This window comes from Acanthopagrus latus, chromosome 7 (genome assembly GCF_904848185.1).
Source record: "Acanthopagrus latus isolate v.2019 chromosome 7, fAcaLat1.1, whole genome shotgun sequence".
Classification (NCBI taxonomy): Eukaryota; Metazoa; Chordata; class Actinopteri; order Spariformes; family Sparidae; genus Acanthopagrus; species Acanthopagrus latus.
This window is the reverse complement of record NC_051045.1, coordinates 21,739,352-21,754,529: the sequence shown is the minus strand read 5'-3', so window position 1 is coordinate 21,754,529 and position 15,178 is coordinate 21,739,352. Positions and strand designations below refer to the sequence as shown.

The 15,178-nt window shown below is 40.4% G+C and overlaps 1 protein-coding gene across 3 annotated transcripts in view; it reads right to left on the bottom strand.

Annotated features, from left to right (window-relative positions):
• nphp4 (nephronophthisis 4) overlaps nt 1–15,178 on the bottom strand; it is a 166,763-nt gene that overhangs the window by 143,290 nt on the left and 8,295 nt on the right. For all 3 annotated transcript variants that reach the window (XR_005075959.1, XM_037103458.1, XM_037103459.1), the window contains exons 3-4: nt 641–807; nt 159–223 (exon numbers count right to left, since the gene is read on the bottom strand). Coding sequence is in view for 2 of the 3 variants with exons in the window: in XM_037103458.1 (XP_036959353.1) it covers nt 159–223; nt 641–807 (232 nt within the window). In the remaining variant the exon portion in view is untranslated. The remainder of the gene's footprint in view (nt 1–158; nt 224–640; nt 808–15,178) is intronic.

Genomic DNA, 15,178 nt, shown 5'->3' with positions numbered 1-15,178 from the left:
CTTGCCCACTTGTTGGAAACCTGGCTATACTGGCCAGAAATTAAATACTGCAGAGCCCCATGTATCCACAAAAAAACACAATGAGAGGGACACAGTACATGTATGTAGATAGACCTAAAAGATACTCGCAATACACCATATATAGAAAAGGTCCTTACAGTCAACAGTGTCCTTCAGGAGGGGATGAAGAAGGCCTCTTGGTGATCCATGGTGTAAGTTCAGCCTGGGAAATTAAAAACAACCTGAATGAATGAATAGACCTGCTATTGTTGCAAAAAAATAACAAAAACAGTCCATTAATTTTCACAGTCCATTAACTACACAAAAAAAACAGTGTTACACAACTATTCTTATCAATTACAATGATCCTTAAAGAGCCGAAAGAAATAATCATACTTTCCCAAAATACTACATCATATTTTTTCAATAACACTAATGTAGTAGAATTCAATACTATAGAAGCAAATGCACATGGTATGATAACTGCAAATTAGAGTGAATACTGTGAAATTTTGGTATACTGCAGCAACCCTTGTTGATATTCAAGTATCGAAACCACAAACATGTCTGTCCACCAACCATCTCCTCGTGAGAAACCTCATTAAAGCCGGACTGTCGTAATTAAAAAAGGGCTAATCACCTTCTGTCCCCATCAGTCGGAACCTCTGGTCTGTTGGTAAAAAGCTCCAAGAGAGTGAAGCCTCGCCCCAGGGCATGCTGGGAGCCGTCTGGCCTGGGTGACAAGGACACAAGCTCCAGAACCACCACTGTGCTGGGCAACTGCAGAGATGTATGAAAGTACAGGACCTACAGAGCCACATAACACAAGGAGAAAAGAAAGACATCAATCTTACACAATTCCCTGCAGATTTTATCTAATGCCCCTGTCAGTCATCTAGACCCAAAAAACACTGAATTACAATTCAGCACTGTGAATATGCACTGTATGTTCTCTAGTTTCAGAAGGAGCTCACAAAGAATGACAATTGATACATTATTAGACTGCAATTTGACTGAATGTTATGACTAGGTAGGTCCAGGAAGAAAAAGATACATGTCTCTAAATATTCCCAGAACACTGTGAGATCTTTCTCATGTTCTTTTTGCAGGAATCTAATGAACTCCAAAAGAACATGGAGGACTTGTGTCCACTTGAGTGGGCTGCAACCCTCTTTTTTCAATCTGTTATCTGTCCCGTTGTTTGATTAACAGCTTCCACACAAACCCCTTTTTCTGTCAAATGTACATGTACAGATACGCTTTTTATTAACATCGAAATAAGAGTGTAAGTGTTTGTGTTTGTGGCTTTTAAAGAAACACTGAAAGATCCCCCAATATATTTAACATGACAACACAATAATGAGTAAATACTTGTAAAGCAAGGGATTTCAATTCATTTAATTACAAAATGTATCTTCCTACTGTAACTACCAGAATCCAGACACAGCTGGTGAGCAGAGGATCATGTTTTCTAAGGACATTAGAGATTTCAGTATTTCCCTCACTGGCAGCCTTATCCTCTACACTTTATATGGGCTGTTTGGGTGCATGGGAGAGTAAATAAAAGACAGAAAGAATGAAGATCAAGATGAGTTATATGACATGTCCTGTAATAATGGCCAATAAACTGCATGTTGACAATCACTTTGGGGAAATGAGACACTGGTGTCAGTGTCCATATGCCAAGTCTCGAACAGGGATGAGCCAAACACCCAGGGCTGACAAGAATACCTGATTGGTGAGGATGTGACATCAAAACTCTCACATTCAAGAGGCGGGTATGTCCCTCTGGCTAAGAGACTCTTTAGGATTATGTGGGGGGTTTGACCTCGCTATTTTTACAGTGGTTCAGAGGAAAACAGTGGAGTCTTTTGGGAACCTGTCTGTAGTCCGTGCCAGGTAGATGCAATTGTTTACAGACTGTGATCTGCCATTCAAAATGGAAATAATAGCCTTCATACGGCCGAGCCACACTGATTTACATGCACACAGGCCTTGAATATGATAAAGAGACCCACAAATTCTCTGTGATCCATCGGTCCCCAAGCACAATAAAGCCTGTTATTTCTCAAAACCATAAAGAAGAACATGTCAGTGTCAACAAAAAAAATGGCATAAGTAGACGTGAGCTACCTTGAAATACAGAGTCAATTTCACCCAGCCCACTGTGGCAGAGCCTGCTCATCTTTAGACCCAGCTATCAGACACCGCAGAGACGTATATTCAAATTCAAAACCCCGGAGGCATTCCTATTTCGGCCACATCAGTCTTTTATCTCCTTGCACGGTGAGTTTAAATTACTAGTTTCCAAATACAAACATCACTGAATACAAATGGGAGATGTGGGAGGAGGAAGATACTCGTCAAGCCCTGTTTTGATTTATTTATTTGTGTGTTTGCCTGTTTTCATATTTTCATTGGACTATGCCTTGTCGACAAGGGTGGTGAGATTCATAACACAGGCAACAAACTGGTGCGTCTGCTAAGATTAAAGTGATGATGATTCAACATTAACAACTAATCGTGCAAGGCTTTGTCAACAGGGGCCAACGAGACAGAGTTGGGCGAGTAACAACAACTGGTAAGTGAACATGGATGCTCTGAGTTTGTGAGGATATTTTCACTGCAGGGATTTCAAGTGAAAGTTTGAGAAGTAGTTTTACAAATCTTTATATGCTGTTCAAATCTGACTAATTGACTAATGGTAATGCCCATTTTCTCAAGTGCTTTATTTATTCTGTGTGTTTGCTGAGCTGGAATTCATACGGATATTGTTGCAGCAGCAAACACTGACTGAGCTGAGAAAGTAAAAATATCCCCCATCCCCCACGATGCATTTCATTCAGTATACATGACCTGAAACTTGATTCATTAATTAAATCCCTCCAACTTTAACTACTGAATCAAAGCCCAATCTTTGAGTGAACTTTTATTGAACCTATCCCAAGCAGTAAAAACAAAAGATTAAGCGGGAGGGGTGTTGAGGGTGGGAGATTGTAGGTGTGTGGTCCATCTTCGCTATCATGTTTTCCCAAGATTCCTCTCCCCATGATAATGTGGGATTTGCATTGCGGTCAAAGACGTAGCCCCCAGCCTTAGATGAATACAAACATGGACACCGTTCATGACGGATTTCCAATTCAAAGGTAGAATTCCTTTTTCATCTGCTTCACTGCTTTGATAGACCTCCAAATTGATTCAGTTCCAATTGCAGGAACAAATAAATAAATAAACACCCCGTCCCCACAGAGCACAAATCTCCCTTAGTCAATTTGTAATATTCGGGTTTTCAAAGGATGTTGTCAATACTTGAGAAAACAGACACGGCTTATTATGAATATTTTGCTGAACTTGCTGAACTAAGGATGAAATAGAGTCAACTGTCTCTGATATACATAAGCTCATTTGTACAGCATGCTTTTATATCTTTTTCCAATACAAATTCACAGCTGGACACTTTTTATCTGACCTGTTGTTGCTGTGCTCTTCGTCTTCCACCAACTGTATTGACTGAGTTGGTTGCCATAGTCAACAAACTGCCTCAAATGTGCAGTTATGCAGAAGTCAGAAAGACAGAAGGACTTATTATCTTCAGCTTTTAAATGCTGTGTTTGCTGCTACAGTATGGTCTTACTCTTGATCTGAAAAAAATATACCTCAGTTCACTCATCCATTAAGCTTTGCTGCGATCATGCACCGCTATGAATGCAATTCTTCCCTTCCTATGTTAATCTGAAGTTCAGCATAAAGAAGCAAAAAAATTCCAGTGTTGGATGGATTTGAAAAGATCTCAGTTTAAGTTTTAAGAGTTTAAATGGTCACTGTTGTAACCCCTAAGAAATCGAGCAGCACCCCTAAACACACGTTTTTGATTTATTCAGTTGTATCAGCTATACTATTAAACTATCAATTTATTTAGTCTTTTTTAAAATTTTATTTTGTTTCGCCATCTGAGAAGGTGCCGCTAAAAACTGTTTATAAAAGGGCAGGCACAGTACCTGCCAAGTGACTGGACAGGCCATCTGTCTATCATCGCATATCATGGGCTAACAATCAGTCAAATAACAGTAGAGGAGCACTACCACCAAAGGCGTCAGTTAATAAATCAAGCTGCTCCCAAAGTCAGTCGAGAGAATAGCAGAACAGCTTTTTGCATCAGGAAAACCTGTCATTGCTGTTCTCTGCTCTTATTTCATTCAAATGTACTCTAGTTCTGTTAGAACAGATGCTACCAGCAGCATACTAACCTCTCAAGGGATCTGCCATTTTTGTTCTCAAACAGTCCCTTCTCTCGCTACCTGCCAGCAGTTTCTGAAAAGACACTGACTGGTTCAGTGTGTGTTCTGCCATGGTCTATAATTCCAAATGAAATACTTTGCATTTTTTTCAAAGAAATCTGACTAATTATGTCATCTACACCAAAAAACATTGTGTTAAAAATTGGTGGCTCCATACCACCAGGTACAAGGGAATGTCAGATTTATTTTTAGAGATCTGTTTTGCTTTGCTTGCTTTTGTCTTAAGTTGTTTTCTTTTTGTTTTCATCATGTAGACTTGGCACATTTCTAAGACAACTTTTGTCTATTAAAAGGTTGAACGAATCTCGATAACACCACCATGCCCAGGAGTTGAGGGGAGACCTTGAACATCTTCCAATCTTGTATTGGTTTTTCTTAGTATCCATTCCAGTCATCTAGTCATCTTCATTTTGTATATACAAGTAAAACCAGAAAAAAAAGAAAACAGAAAAGTTGAAGAAAAGATTGAGCTCAAGTAACTTGTGATTAAAATGTGTATTTCCAGTGCTGTTCCTGTCATATGTTTGATCATCACAATGCTACATTTACTGATCTTTTAACATCCTGTAACATACCTACATTCTATACACTTTGTCTGAGCTCAATCACCGCTAAATTAGTAGCTATTTCAAGACCAACACAAGATACACCACATTTGTTCTCCAAAACTTTACATTAAGATGTTACAATATCTTGTTCCTTGCCAACGCCACAGGAGCACTGGGAGATGTCGTTGAGAAAACAGCTTGCATCGGCAGCAATGCCAGGCGTGGCATATGTCGGACCTAATGAGAGGTTATATTAGGCAGCGACTGTCAACAAACCAGTAATCGATTCTCACAGGGGTAAATATCCACCCACACCCACAACTTGAGTAAAGAGGGGCAAACAGCAATGGGGTGACATTAAAACATCATCAGCACAGAGGCATGTAGCTTGAAGTCACTGTCGCTACCAACTGTCAGCCTGTCTGCAGCTGCTGGAGGTTTTGCCGAGACCCCTTTGTGGGTGACACAGAGCTTAAGTATGACAGGGAAGAGGCAAATTATAGTGTGAGGGAGCAATGTTGTGAGAGGTTCGGCTAGAGTAGAAAAGAGAAAGCCACGGAGATATGAAGAGGAGATTGTGATGGTGATTATAGCTGCATTGGATTACAAAAACACATGTGCATGTGTATCTAAGATATACAACATTTCTTGGCAAACTGTATGCAAGCATGTTGGTTGGGGACTCACTAAACCGGATGACATGGCAATAACTAGACATCAGTACATCTACAGCTAAGCAAGTTATTATCATATTGGATTCAAGTGCAGCTCATTCAGCTGAAACAATGCAATGCCCTCAGTCATTTCAGATCCATAAACTGGCTGCATTCTCTATGACAGGTGAGAAATGTCCCATAGTGAAAATGATGGAATTGACTGAGTTTGACTGAGGACATTTTTGGACAAATTTTACAAGCCAGGCAGATAGTTGTATGAGGCCTGGGTGATAGTGTCAGGCTGGTCAGACTTGTTATCAAAGGAGAGCTGCTTTATCAAAGAACAAATATTGTAATCATTTGATCATACTATCTGATGTCTTGCATAAAACATTGGAGAAAAATATAGTATCCTGTTTTTTTTTTTAATACTTCGCCAGACAGCTGTTTTAGTATCATACTAAACCATAAAGCTGTCTTAATGTCTACTGAGAGGTAATACAAATACTCTACTTCACAGCATTAATCAGTAACTTGCTTTTGGAAAATATTTTTTAAAAACTTGCGTAATAGCTTCATAGAGTCCTATTACTGGCTGTCAGTGCTAACCAAGCAATTATGAACCTCTCATAGTGCTTTCAGAGTGAAAAGGCTGAGGCTAATTCTTCCTGCTCTCTCGAGGTGGTCATTCAAATGCTCGACTTGTGGGAAACTGGTCGAGCACTGAAGGGGGGGAATCATAAGCATTGTACGAAACAAAGAGGCTGCAAATGGGCACTGGTTTTGCATAGGGAGGTCCAGAGCAACTGGAGTGTAATTGACAGGGCCCTGTTGTTTGACCCCTGGAGGCTTCCCAAAAGAAAAGCAAACAGGGCATTTCCATTTAGCCAACATGCTGGCTGGAAGGCTGGGAGCACTAGTGTCTGCCACCTGGGACTTAGATAATAAGCCGGCGCAACATGTCTGCATGCCTGTATTAACTATTCACCTGTTATGCATGTAACTGTGTGAGAGCATCTGTACCTGAGACGAATACAGGCTGACATCATACAGCGTAGGAAAAAGCACATACATACACAATCAGTCTTTAAAACATTCAACAAGTGAACATGTAACTATGAGCTCCTCCTATAACTACTACAGTTTTGGATACCATATGCCTTCACCCTGGGAGTTTGGAACATCGTTAAAGGCAAAAACTCAAAGTCATAGCTCAGATCATGAAGTCCTAAGAAGCTAAACTGAGCACGCACATGCACTCAGGAAAATTCTTGGCTGTAATGCTCTGATACTAGTTTTGGCAGCATAGCAAACGCCTTGAAGTGGAGGGAAGGAGAGAGAGAGAGGGAGAGGGAAGAAAAGGGACAGGAAGAGTGAGAGAGTGAGAGAGAGAGAGAGAGAGAGAGAGATACAGTAAGTCATTTGACAGGCACAGGACCAGCGGGTATCAGCATCACAAATCCTCTTGGTGTGAAATTCTACGACCGGCATAGGAAGAGATGAGAGATGGTAGTGTGGATGATAGAGAGGCAGAGAAAAATGACAGCGCAGGAGGCTCCAGGCATCCTTAGTGTCAATAATGTCATGGGATAGCAGATAGGACTGAGTGTGCATTATGTATATGTGTCATCTGAATAGAATAGATGAGAAGTTTCAACAAATTTTGGACCTTATGTGGAATTAACTGTGGAAAGCCTGCTCAAAACAGACCTGATCCAAGAAGAAAACAGAGCGTCAGACGCAGTTTGAATGAGAATTGAGGATAATTCATCCCAAGCTGAGAGAAAACGCTGGCAGAAGCATCAGCCACTGACTAATGAACAGAATAATGTAAAGTCAACGAAACAAATTCTAAAAATAGGTCCCAATTATCTGAGAAAAATTTGGACCAGGCCAGATTCAGACCTCTGAATCACTGCCACCGACTCCAATGCTTTATGTGATTCAGACAGGTCTGCTGCTGTGCTCCTCAGAGCTTCATATTTCGGATTAAGAAGGGGGGCGTCATCGTCCTGTGCCAGACCCAGAAAAAAAGCAACCAATAAATTGCCTCAACAAATCAACAAATGGTAATTGAAAAAAGAGTGGATTGGACTGACGCAGCCAAAGAGGATTCTTAGAACCTTGGTGCTGTAATGTGAACCAGCCGACATTTTTATCAGTTTTGAGCGAAATCATTGTAATCAAGGATGCATCAACAACAGAGGACGTTGTACAACACAAAACAGATACAAACAAAAATAACAAGTTGGCAGATTGGATTGATTACCTGCAAGCTTTTGTTCTGTTTTCCCAGATATTTGTATTATCCCGCAAAATGCATGGAGCAACTATTAAAGTTAACAAACTGTTGAAGACTATAATGTGCAGGACGAATGTCCTACTTATGTCATCACAGTTTACATTTCAGGTCAAGGGGAAAAAAAGGAAAAGTTATTTTTTTCTTTCTAGTCAAGAAAAAACTTTGTAGGTCCCACACCAATACACTCCTGAACCCTGATGTACTGTGTAACAATGGCCATTCTGCAGACTCAGAGATGCTGAAGTGAAGGAGGCAGCTAGTGAAAGCCCTATGCATGACAAGTGAAAAGAGAACAAGCGTTGTAATGGGGCTGATTGAAAAGTTGGGGGCAGAAAGGGTGTTCTTTTCTATCACCTGAGTGACTGGTGCAAGGAACAAAAGAGAACTGGGCTGTGTTAATGGAGGCAGGGAATGCTGTGTCCCCGGAGGTGTGCAACGTGGCTGAGGTAAAAAATAATTAAATAAATAAATAAGGAAAAAGTGGTTTGATATAAAAGTTTATGTCATAAGGACAAAACAGAGAGGGAAAAAAATAAAAGAACAGGTGGAGGACAGAGAAAAGCTGATTTATCAGCCAAAGATAAAAGGACGGCAGCAATTACTGGAGAAACAGCCCAATTATGTGGAATCCCTCCAAGGAATGAGGGTGACAGTGATGCGATTTCTATCCAGCAAGGACTTTCATCGAGCAGTGACTCTCATTTTTCAAAAATCTCCTTCTGATGCTATTTTAGACTACAGAGAGCAGTTAGCGGAGCTATTTTGAAGTGACCAACCCTTTATTTTCACTGTAGAGTAGGATGAGAACTGAACTCATTACTTTTTCAGGTACCGACCGAATGTGTCCAGCTGATAACTGTCAAGTTGGCATCACATTTTTGAAGGTAAAATGAGTATACTTATTGTTTGATCTGATAGTTCCTGGCTTCAATCAAAGCGCCTGGTGATGACTAGCCTGAGTAGGTATCAGCCACCATTAAAGGTCAAGTGTCTATAATGTGTAGCGAACTATTGGCAGAAATGGAAAACAACATTCACAATAATGTTCTTAGTTGTGTATTCATTCTCATTTTCGCAGCCAGCAAAGATTATCCTACGTGCTTTGAAGAGGATACAAAATCGTACATGTACAGCCTGCCAGTGTATTCCTTTTGAGTTAGGTGTGATGGAAATAGATTACTGATACATTTTTAAATCCCCTGCAGAACTGCGTCCATAAACAAAACAGTCTGAAAACAGATTCATTGTGCATGAAAGTGCATGAAAACTGCTGGCTAGGTTTCCGGAGCTTTTACCCACATCTCATGGTCTTTTCAAGTCAAATGGCCTAATGTTCATTGTAGAGCACAAAACTCCTTATCTCTGATTCTGACTGAAGTCTTATCTGAAGTCCAATCTATTTTAGTACACTGGCTCCATGTCCACTTTGTCGCAGCACTAGATCTATGACTATCAAGGCTGACCATCTTGCTACACTGCAGAAGCATCAATTACACATCAATGGCACATCAATGGCACACACCCCTGGGTATTTAATCTATTTTTTGAGTCTTTTGCCACCACTTGTCCCCATGAACTACCTCTAAATAATGAGCTACTAAGTGGCTTTGTAGCTCAGATTTGAGTCATTTCAGCGTCTCAGAGTCATTTCAATGTCAAGCCAAATAAGTAACATAAAAAATGAGTCAAGATCCAGCAGACCTTCATGTCATATCAGTGGAAAGCTTAAACTGTGAAGCAGCAACACCAAGTGTTGAGTATACATCAGGAAAAAATATTTGCTTTATGATCAGTTTTGTTACCAGTTAAGCTACTTGATGATTGGTGGTAAGTGGGAAAGAAATACTGTGTGCAAAATTGACATTTTCCAGGTAACATCCTCTAAAGACCATGGAAATCATCAGCACAATACATTTCAAGCTAAGCTGGAAAGTAGTATTCCCAAAGGGACAACTCATTATCCTCAGCCCGCGCAGCAAGTGGAGCAAAAGTTCACAAATCCATTGTGTATGTGAAACCAAATGCCACTTGTCTGAAAACACGTTATCTGAAAGAAGCTGAAAACCATCTCTCTCGATACAATAAGGGCAAGACAAACACTGACAAAGATGGATAATGGCTCTAAAGTGACTCGGGTAAAACGGATGAATCTGAAAAAGGTCCTGAAAGAGAAGGGAATGTCGAGCCTGAGTTACATGAGTCCTGGTTTTGTGCCCTGGATCATAGCCAAGGCCAGTGTAGTTTAAGGAAGATGAGAAATTAACAAGAAGAAAGAACAGTAGTAATAGCTCTGACATTTTCCTTTTGGCTAACTTGCATCAGTGACAATTCAAACCTATTGCCAGCATCTAAACGAACTCCAGTTGAAAGAATAAATGCACGCACACAATATAAACCTCCTAATCAGCACAAATCCAATAACCTTTTCCACAAGTCCCTGTTCCTTGTTTTTTAGTTTCAATGTCTCTGTTGTTTGCTGCCTTGTCCCTGACTTCTGCAAAACCCAGAGATCCTGCATTCGACAACATCCCCAGCTTTTCCAAAGAGGGATCTCAGCACTCACTGGGTAAAGTCTCAGTTTGTCACCCAGGTTTTGGTCTCCTGACATTTTGTAAATTCCGTCTGAAATGCCTGACAGACAAACTGTGGGCACTGACGGTGAGTGCTGGAGATGCATCACAATAAAGGTAGGAATGCAGGATATGTACAATGATGAAAGGATCAGAGGAGCACTGCCAGACTTTAGATCCAAAAAGGTAAAGTTGGAATTGACATGTCAAAGCCTGAAACAACAAAGTACAAGACAGGCAGAATCTCTTTCTTTCTATCTGTCTCAACGTCTCTCTCTTTGCCGCTCTACCCCACACACAGGGAACACAGGAGACCCCCGGGAAAGCTAAGAGCAGAATTATAGGGACGAGGTGTGTGTGTTTGTGTGTGCATGTTTGCATGTATGGTAAAAAAAAAAAGGGAGTGACGGTAAAAGAAATGAAATAGGGAGAAAGGAAGAAGAGTCAAGCAAGAGTCGAGTCAATACACACCACACACACACACACACACACACCTCACACCTCCTCGAGGCTCTCATCTCTCCCCACTCTCACCTCGGCAGTAGCTCTTGTGGCCTTTGAATTCCCTCGATCACACACACACACACGCACACACGCACACACATGCCTACAGTATAGCAGTGTATTGCGGGGCGTGCCACTCCAGTGTGTAAAGCTGTTAAGCAGCAGCTGCTCTGCTAGATGTTTGGTTCCCTTGGAGCTGAAATATTGATCAGTTTTCAGGCACGGCAGCGGAGTCTGCACCCCCACCATCCCCATGTATAATTGAAGTGTATATCTCTTAGTGTGGCATGCAAGTTGGGAGAAGGAATTAAGCCCCAAGGTAAGCTGAAGGCTTGTCTGTGCTGCCATAGCGGCTCCTTTGTCCATCAATCACATGGCTTTTCACACAGGCGGGTTTCATAGGCTCGCTACATTTACTGTAGGAAGTGCCTTGACTTGTAAAAGAAAATAGAGAATGGACGATAGAACATAACAAGACACAAAATGGCTTTCGTGTTTTACTGCTGGTCATTTATCTGAGCACTTAGCAGTTCATAGGAGGGCATACAAGACTCCTCTGGGCTATTTTCCATTGGGCTACTAGGCACTGACACAGGAGCACAATCCACTATGTTAAAGGACAAGACTAGTGTTGTCAGCAAATTTCATGAAAAGACCAAAAATCAATGACATGCTGGCGTGTCTATGAAAAGTTTGACTTCCCTACCCTGTCTGTATAATCGAGGCTGTCAGCCCCAAGCTCATTTGTAACTTCTGAAGAAGCCAATCATTAAAAAAGGTCACAACATAGTTGCAGTTATTCTTTTTGTTTTGTTTCAATATTTTTTTTTTTTCTTTTTTTAGGTTGAGTCTTTGCCTCAACTAGCTGGGCATTATATTTGTTAGGAAATATTACTCAAACAGATATAAATAGATTAACTCAAAACAAACTCCAGCAGCCATGTTGAATGGAATGAAACGGACATATCCCACAGTGCGACAGTGTGGCCATCGGTGTGTTCTTAATAGTTTTAAACAACAATGGAACTCTATGATAGGAAGTTATAAGCTATATCAGGCTTTGGAGAAATGTATTTATAGCTGTGATTGTAAAATAAAACTAATATTTCCATATCATTCTTTAGGGTTGATAACAAATCTAATTAAAGGTCTAACTCTACATTTACCACCTGGGTGGTAATGTTAACAATGTCCTGTTAATGTGTACTCAGAACAGAAAATATGTAATGAATGACAAATAGCATAAAGGACAGAATGCTGAGAGAAGATGATTGTTGAATGGAGTGAAGATTGACTATGCTATCAAGAAAGCAAATCACACCAGCCGGAAAATAACATGGTAACAACTAGTTCAGCTGTGTACTGTATAATACACATTGGACTGCAGAGCAGAAATGTGTATTTTGATTCATAAAAACATCACCTGCTGCTTAACATACAGCTCACGAAAGGGTTTAAAAACATTCAGATAGCATGTTTACAGCCATGCACTTGGTAACAGCCAACATTTTCATACCAGGTGTAATGCATAAATCTAAATTTAACTGACCAGATACACAGTGAGGTGGTGCGATTGCTGTCAATGATTGACATGTGCATTGTTGGGCATGTGTGTTTGTGGCTGTCCCTGAAGCTTTCCACACATTAAGTCTAATCATGTGTCTTTTTTTAATCGAGCCTCCCCACTTAAGTAAATCTATAGCAACAGGTTGAAAGCCCCATAGGCTACAAGGTGTAAGCCACGCAGACAAAATTAAAGGTGATAATTGCACCATTACAGCAAACACCACCCACACAGCTACACATTCATGTAGTTATACTAATAAAAGGTCCACTTAATCAAATAATAACGCACTGCCATGTGAAAAAGAAAAACAAATAGTGTGTCAGGTTGTTTTGTAAATGATTGTGACTGCGTTAATCGGTCTAATTAGTACATATTAGCATGCTAACACACTACACTAAGATGGCGGACATGGTAAAAACTGTACTATCTGAAAATCAGCTTCTAGGTATCGTCATGCTGTACAGTACAGCATCATATCCAGTGCATGGTCACATCTTTAGTCAGCTGCTCCACTGTCTCTCCTACTGCAGGATGCAGGACATCAAAAGTCACAACCCCTCCAGATGTTTTTTCTGCCTGAGCTACTATTAGTTATGACACTGAACAGAATATATTCAGTGGACCTTGTGTTTGAATTGTTTTGTTCAACTACTTTAATTTCCAAGGTCAGTAATGAAAACTGGAGCTTCAGGGCGCTCCACTGCACAACCTCAACATTTTTTCTGTTAACTTGACTAATTGAGCCTCTGCTAAGGTTGATGTTGGGCAGAAATATGCTGGGAATGACGTGATGTCACTGGAGTGACACCTGCGTGGGTGGTTCACGGGAGTACAGGGAAATTAACACAGCTATCAAACAGATTCTTTACATGATTTCATTATGTCACTATTTGTGGTTTACTGGTGTTGGCCTTACTTTTTCCACTGTCTAACATTTAACGACTTCCGGTGGCAGAAGGACTCTAAAATGGAACTTAAACACAATTCATTCATTCCACAGAAGGCACTTCCAGAATGGCGCCTTTTGCTAATGATACATTCGTACGAGTTGCATGACCATATTGTGGAGCAGTTTACAATCTGTGGACTGCAATTAGAGTGAATTTTGAAGCAAAGAGGCTCAAATGTATGGGCTGAAACAGTGGGCTCCCTTTGACAAAGTGGAGAAAAACCCAACATCTGTTGAAAAGACAGTAACTGTTTTTGACATTCCTTTCAGATAATGTCCTTCATTTATGTACATAAATATGAATATTATCAATAAGACTATTAATATGAGCACCTACATATCAAAAAAACAGTCAGCTGTACCACTATCAATAATGGGAATATTAAAAACCTAAAAATATCTTCCATTAGGTGACGGTGAAGAGGCTGAACTAAAAATGCTATGTCTTTAAAAGAAGGGCAAGAAGGGCTAAAGGGATGTTTAAAATATATATATAAAAAATATACATATGCATGTAATTACATACATATACTTCATGATTAATTCATCTAAAGTAATTGTATATGTAATCTGTCACATGCAGACCTACTCGGTCTGCCACTGAACGCCTGTTCTTCCCACAGTAGCCTCTAAGCTCACTGCTGAGTGCTTTGAGTTAAGGTGATAATTCCTGCTTGAAGTGCTCTGATGGTACAGAAATTCCTTCCTACAGAAAATTAACAGAGTGGTGGTCCTATCAACAGTTTCTTGATGCATTGTTTTTTCCACATCGATAAAAATGTGTTACTCTGCGTTATTTTGAAAACACTAGTTTTGGCATATTTTGAATCACTATACTTTGATACTCTGGCACTTATAGGCTACTCAGAAAAGCTATTAACCGGCATGTGGTACAATAATACAGAACATCATAACTGACCACCTTGTATTCTATTTTGTCACATTCAGGGCTCCATGCTAAACATTGCAAATGTTGATTGTTCTCTGGTGGATGAAATAAAAAGTGGACGAGAGAGTTAGGTAATCTCACCTTTTCTCTAAACACAGGAGAAAAGGGCAGAGCTTCCTCCTATGTGACAGCTGAATGGACACGCTTGAATAGATCTGAATCATGTGTGCAATCATACGTGATAGGCTGCAAAACACTGTGTACATAGCACACGATAACAAATATACCAGAGTTAAGTCTTCCATCAGCTGAGCCAGCCTTTTCTGTAGTGACTGTCTCATTTTAGAGAGCGAGGCAAAACAGGGAGGGGTGCAGGCTTTGGCTATAGTATCATTACAGCACTGACAGCTTAAATTTGGCAACCCCACTATACGCTTTAAGAAGAAACGTATGCTTTACAGGAAGAATGTGACTACTGTCTGCCACGTTTTCGTTACTCAGAGCCCAAGTTTGAACCATATGGGATTCTTCACTTTGAAAGCAGTTTGCTCTTTAGAGAACAACTATTGAAGAAACAAGAGCGGAGGAATTGCATGACTGATGTTCAAATGTTTTCCCATCGGTGAAGCACTATTTTCTTCTGCTTTTTGGAGCTTTGAAATCATGTAATAAGGCCGTGTGTGTGTACGTGATGGTGTGTATGGTAGTGAGGGGGTATAGTTTTCACCATGTTATGGTGTTAGGGTTGGGGTGGGGTGAGTGTGTGTGCGTGTGTGTGTGCATGTGTGTGCGTGTGTGTAATTCCTACTTGATTCTGTGCACAGCTACCTACGTCATGCCAAACAGCATTTGGAAGACCTAGAAAAACAGAGGTTGCACGGACAGGAACAAAACT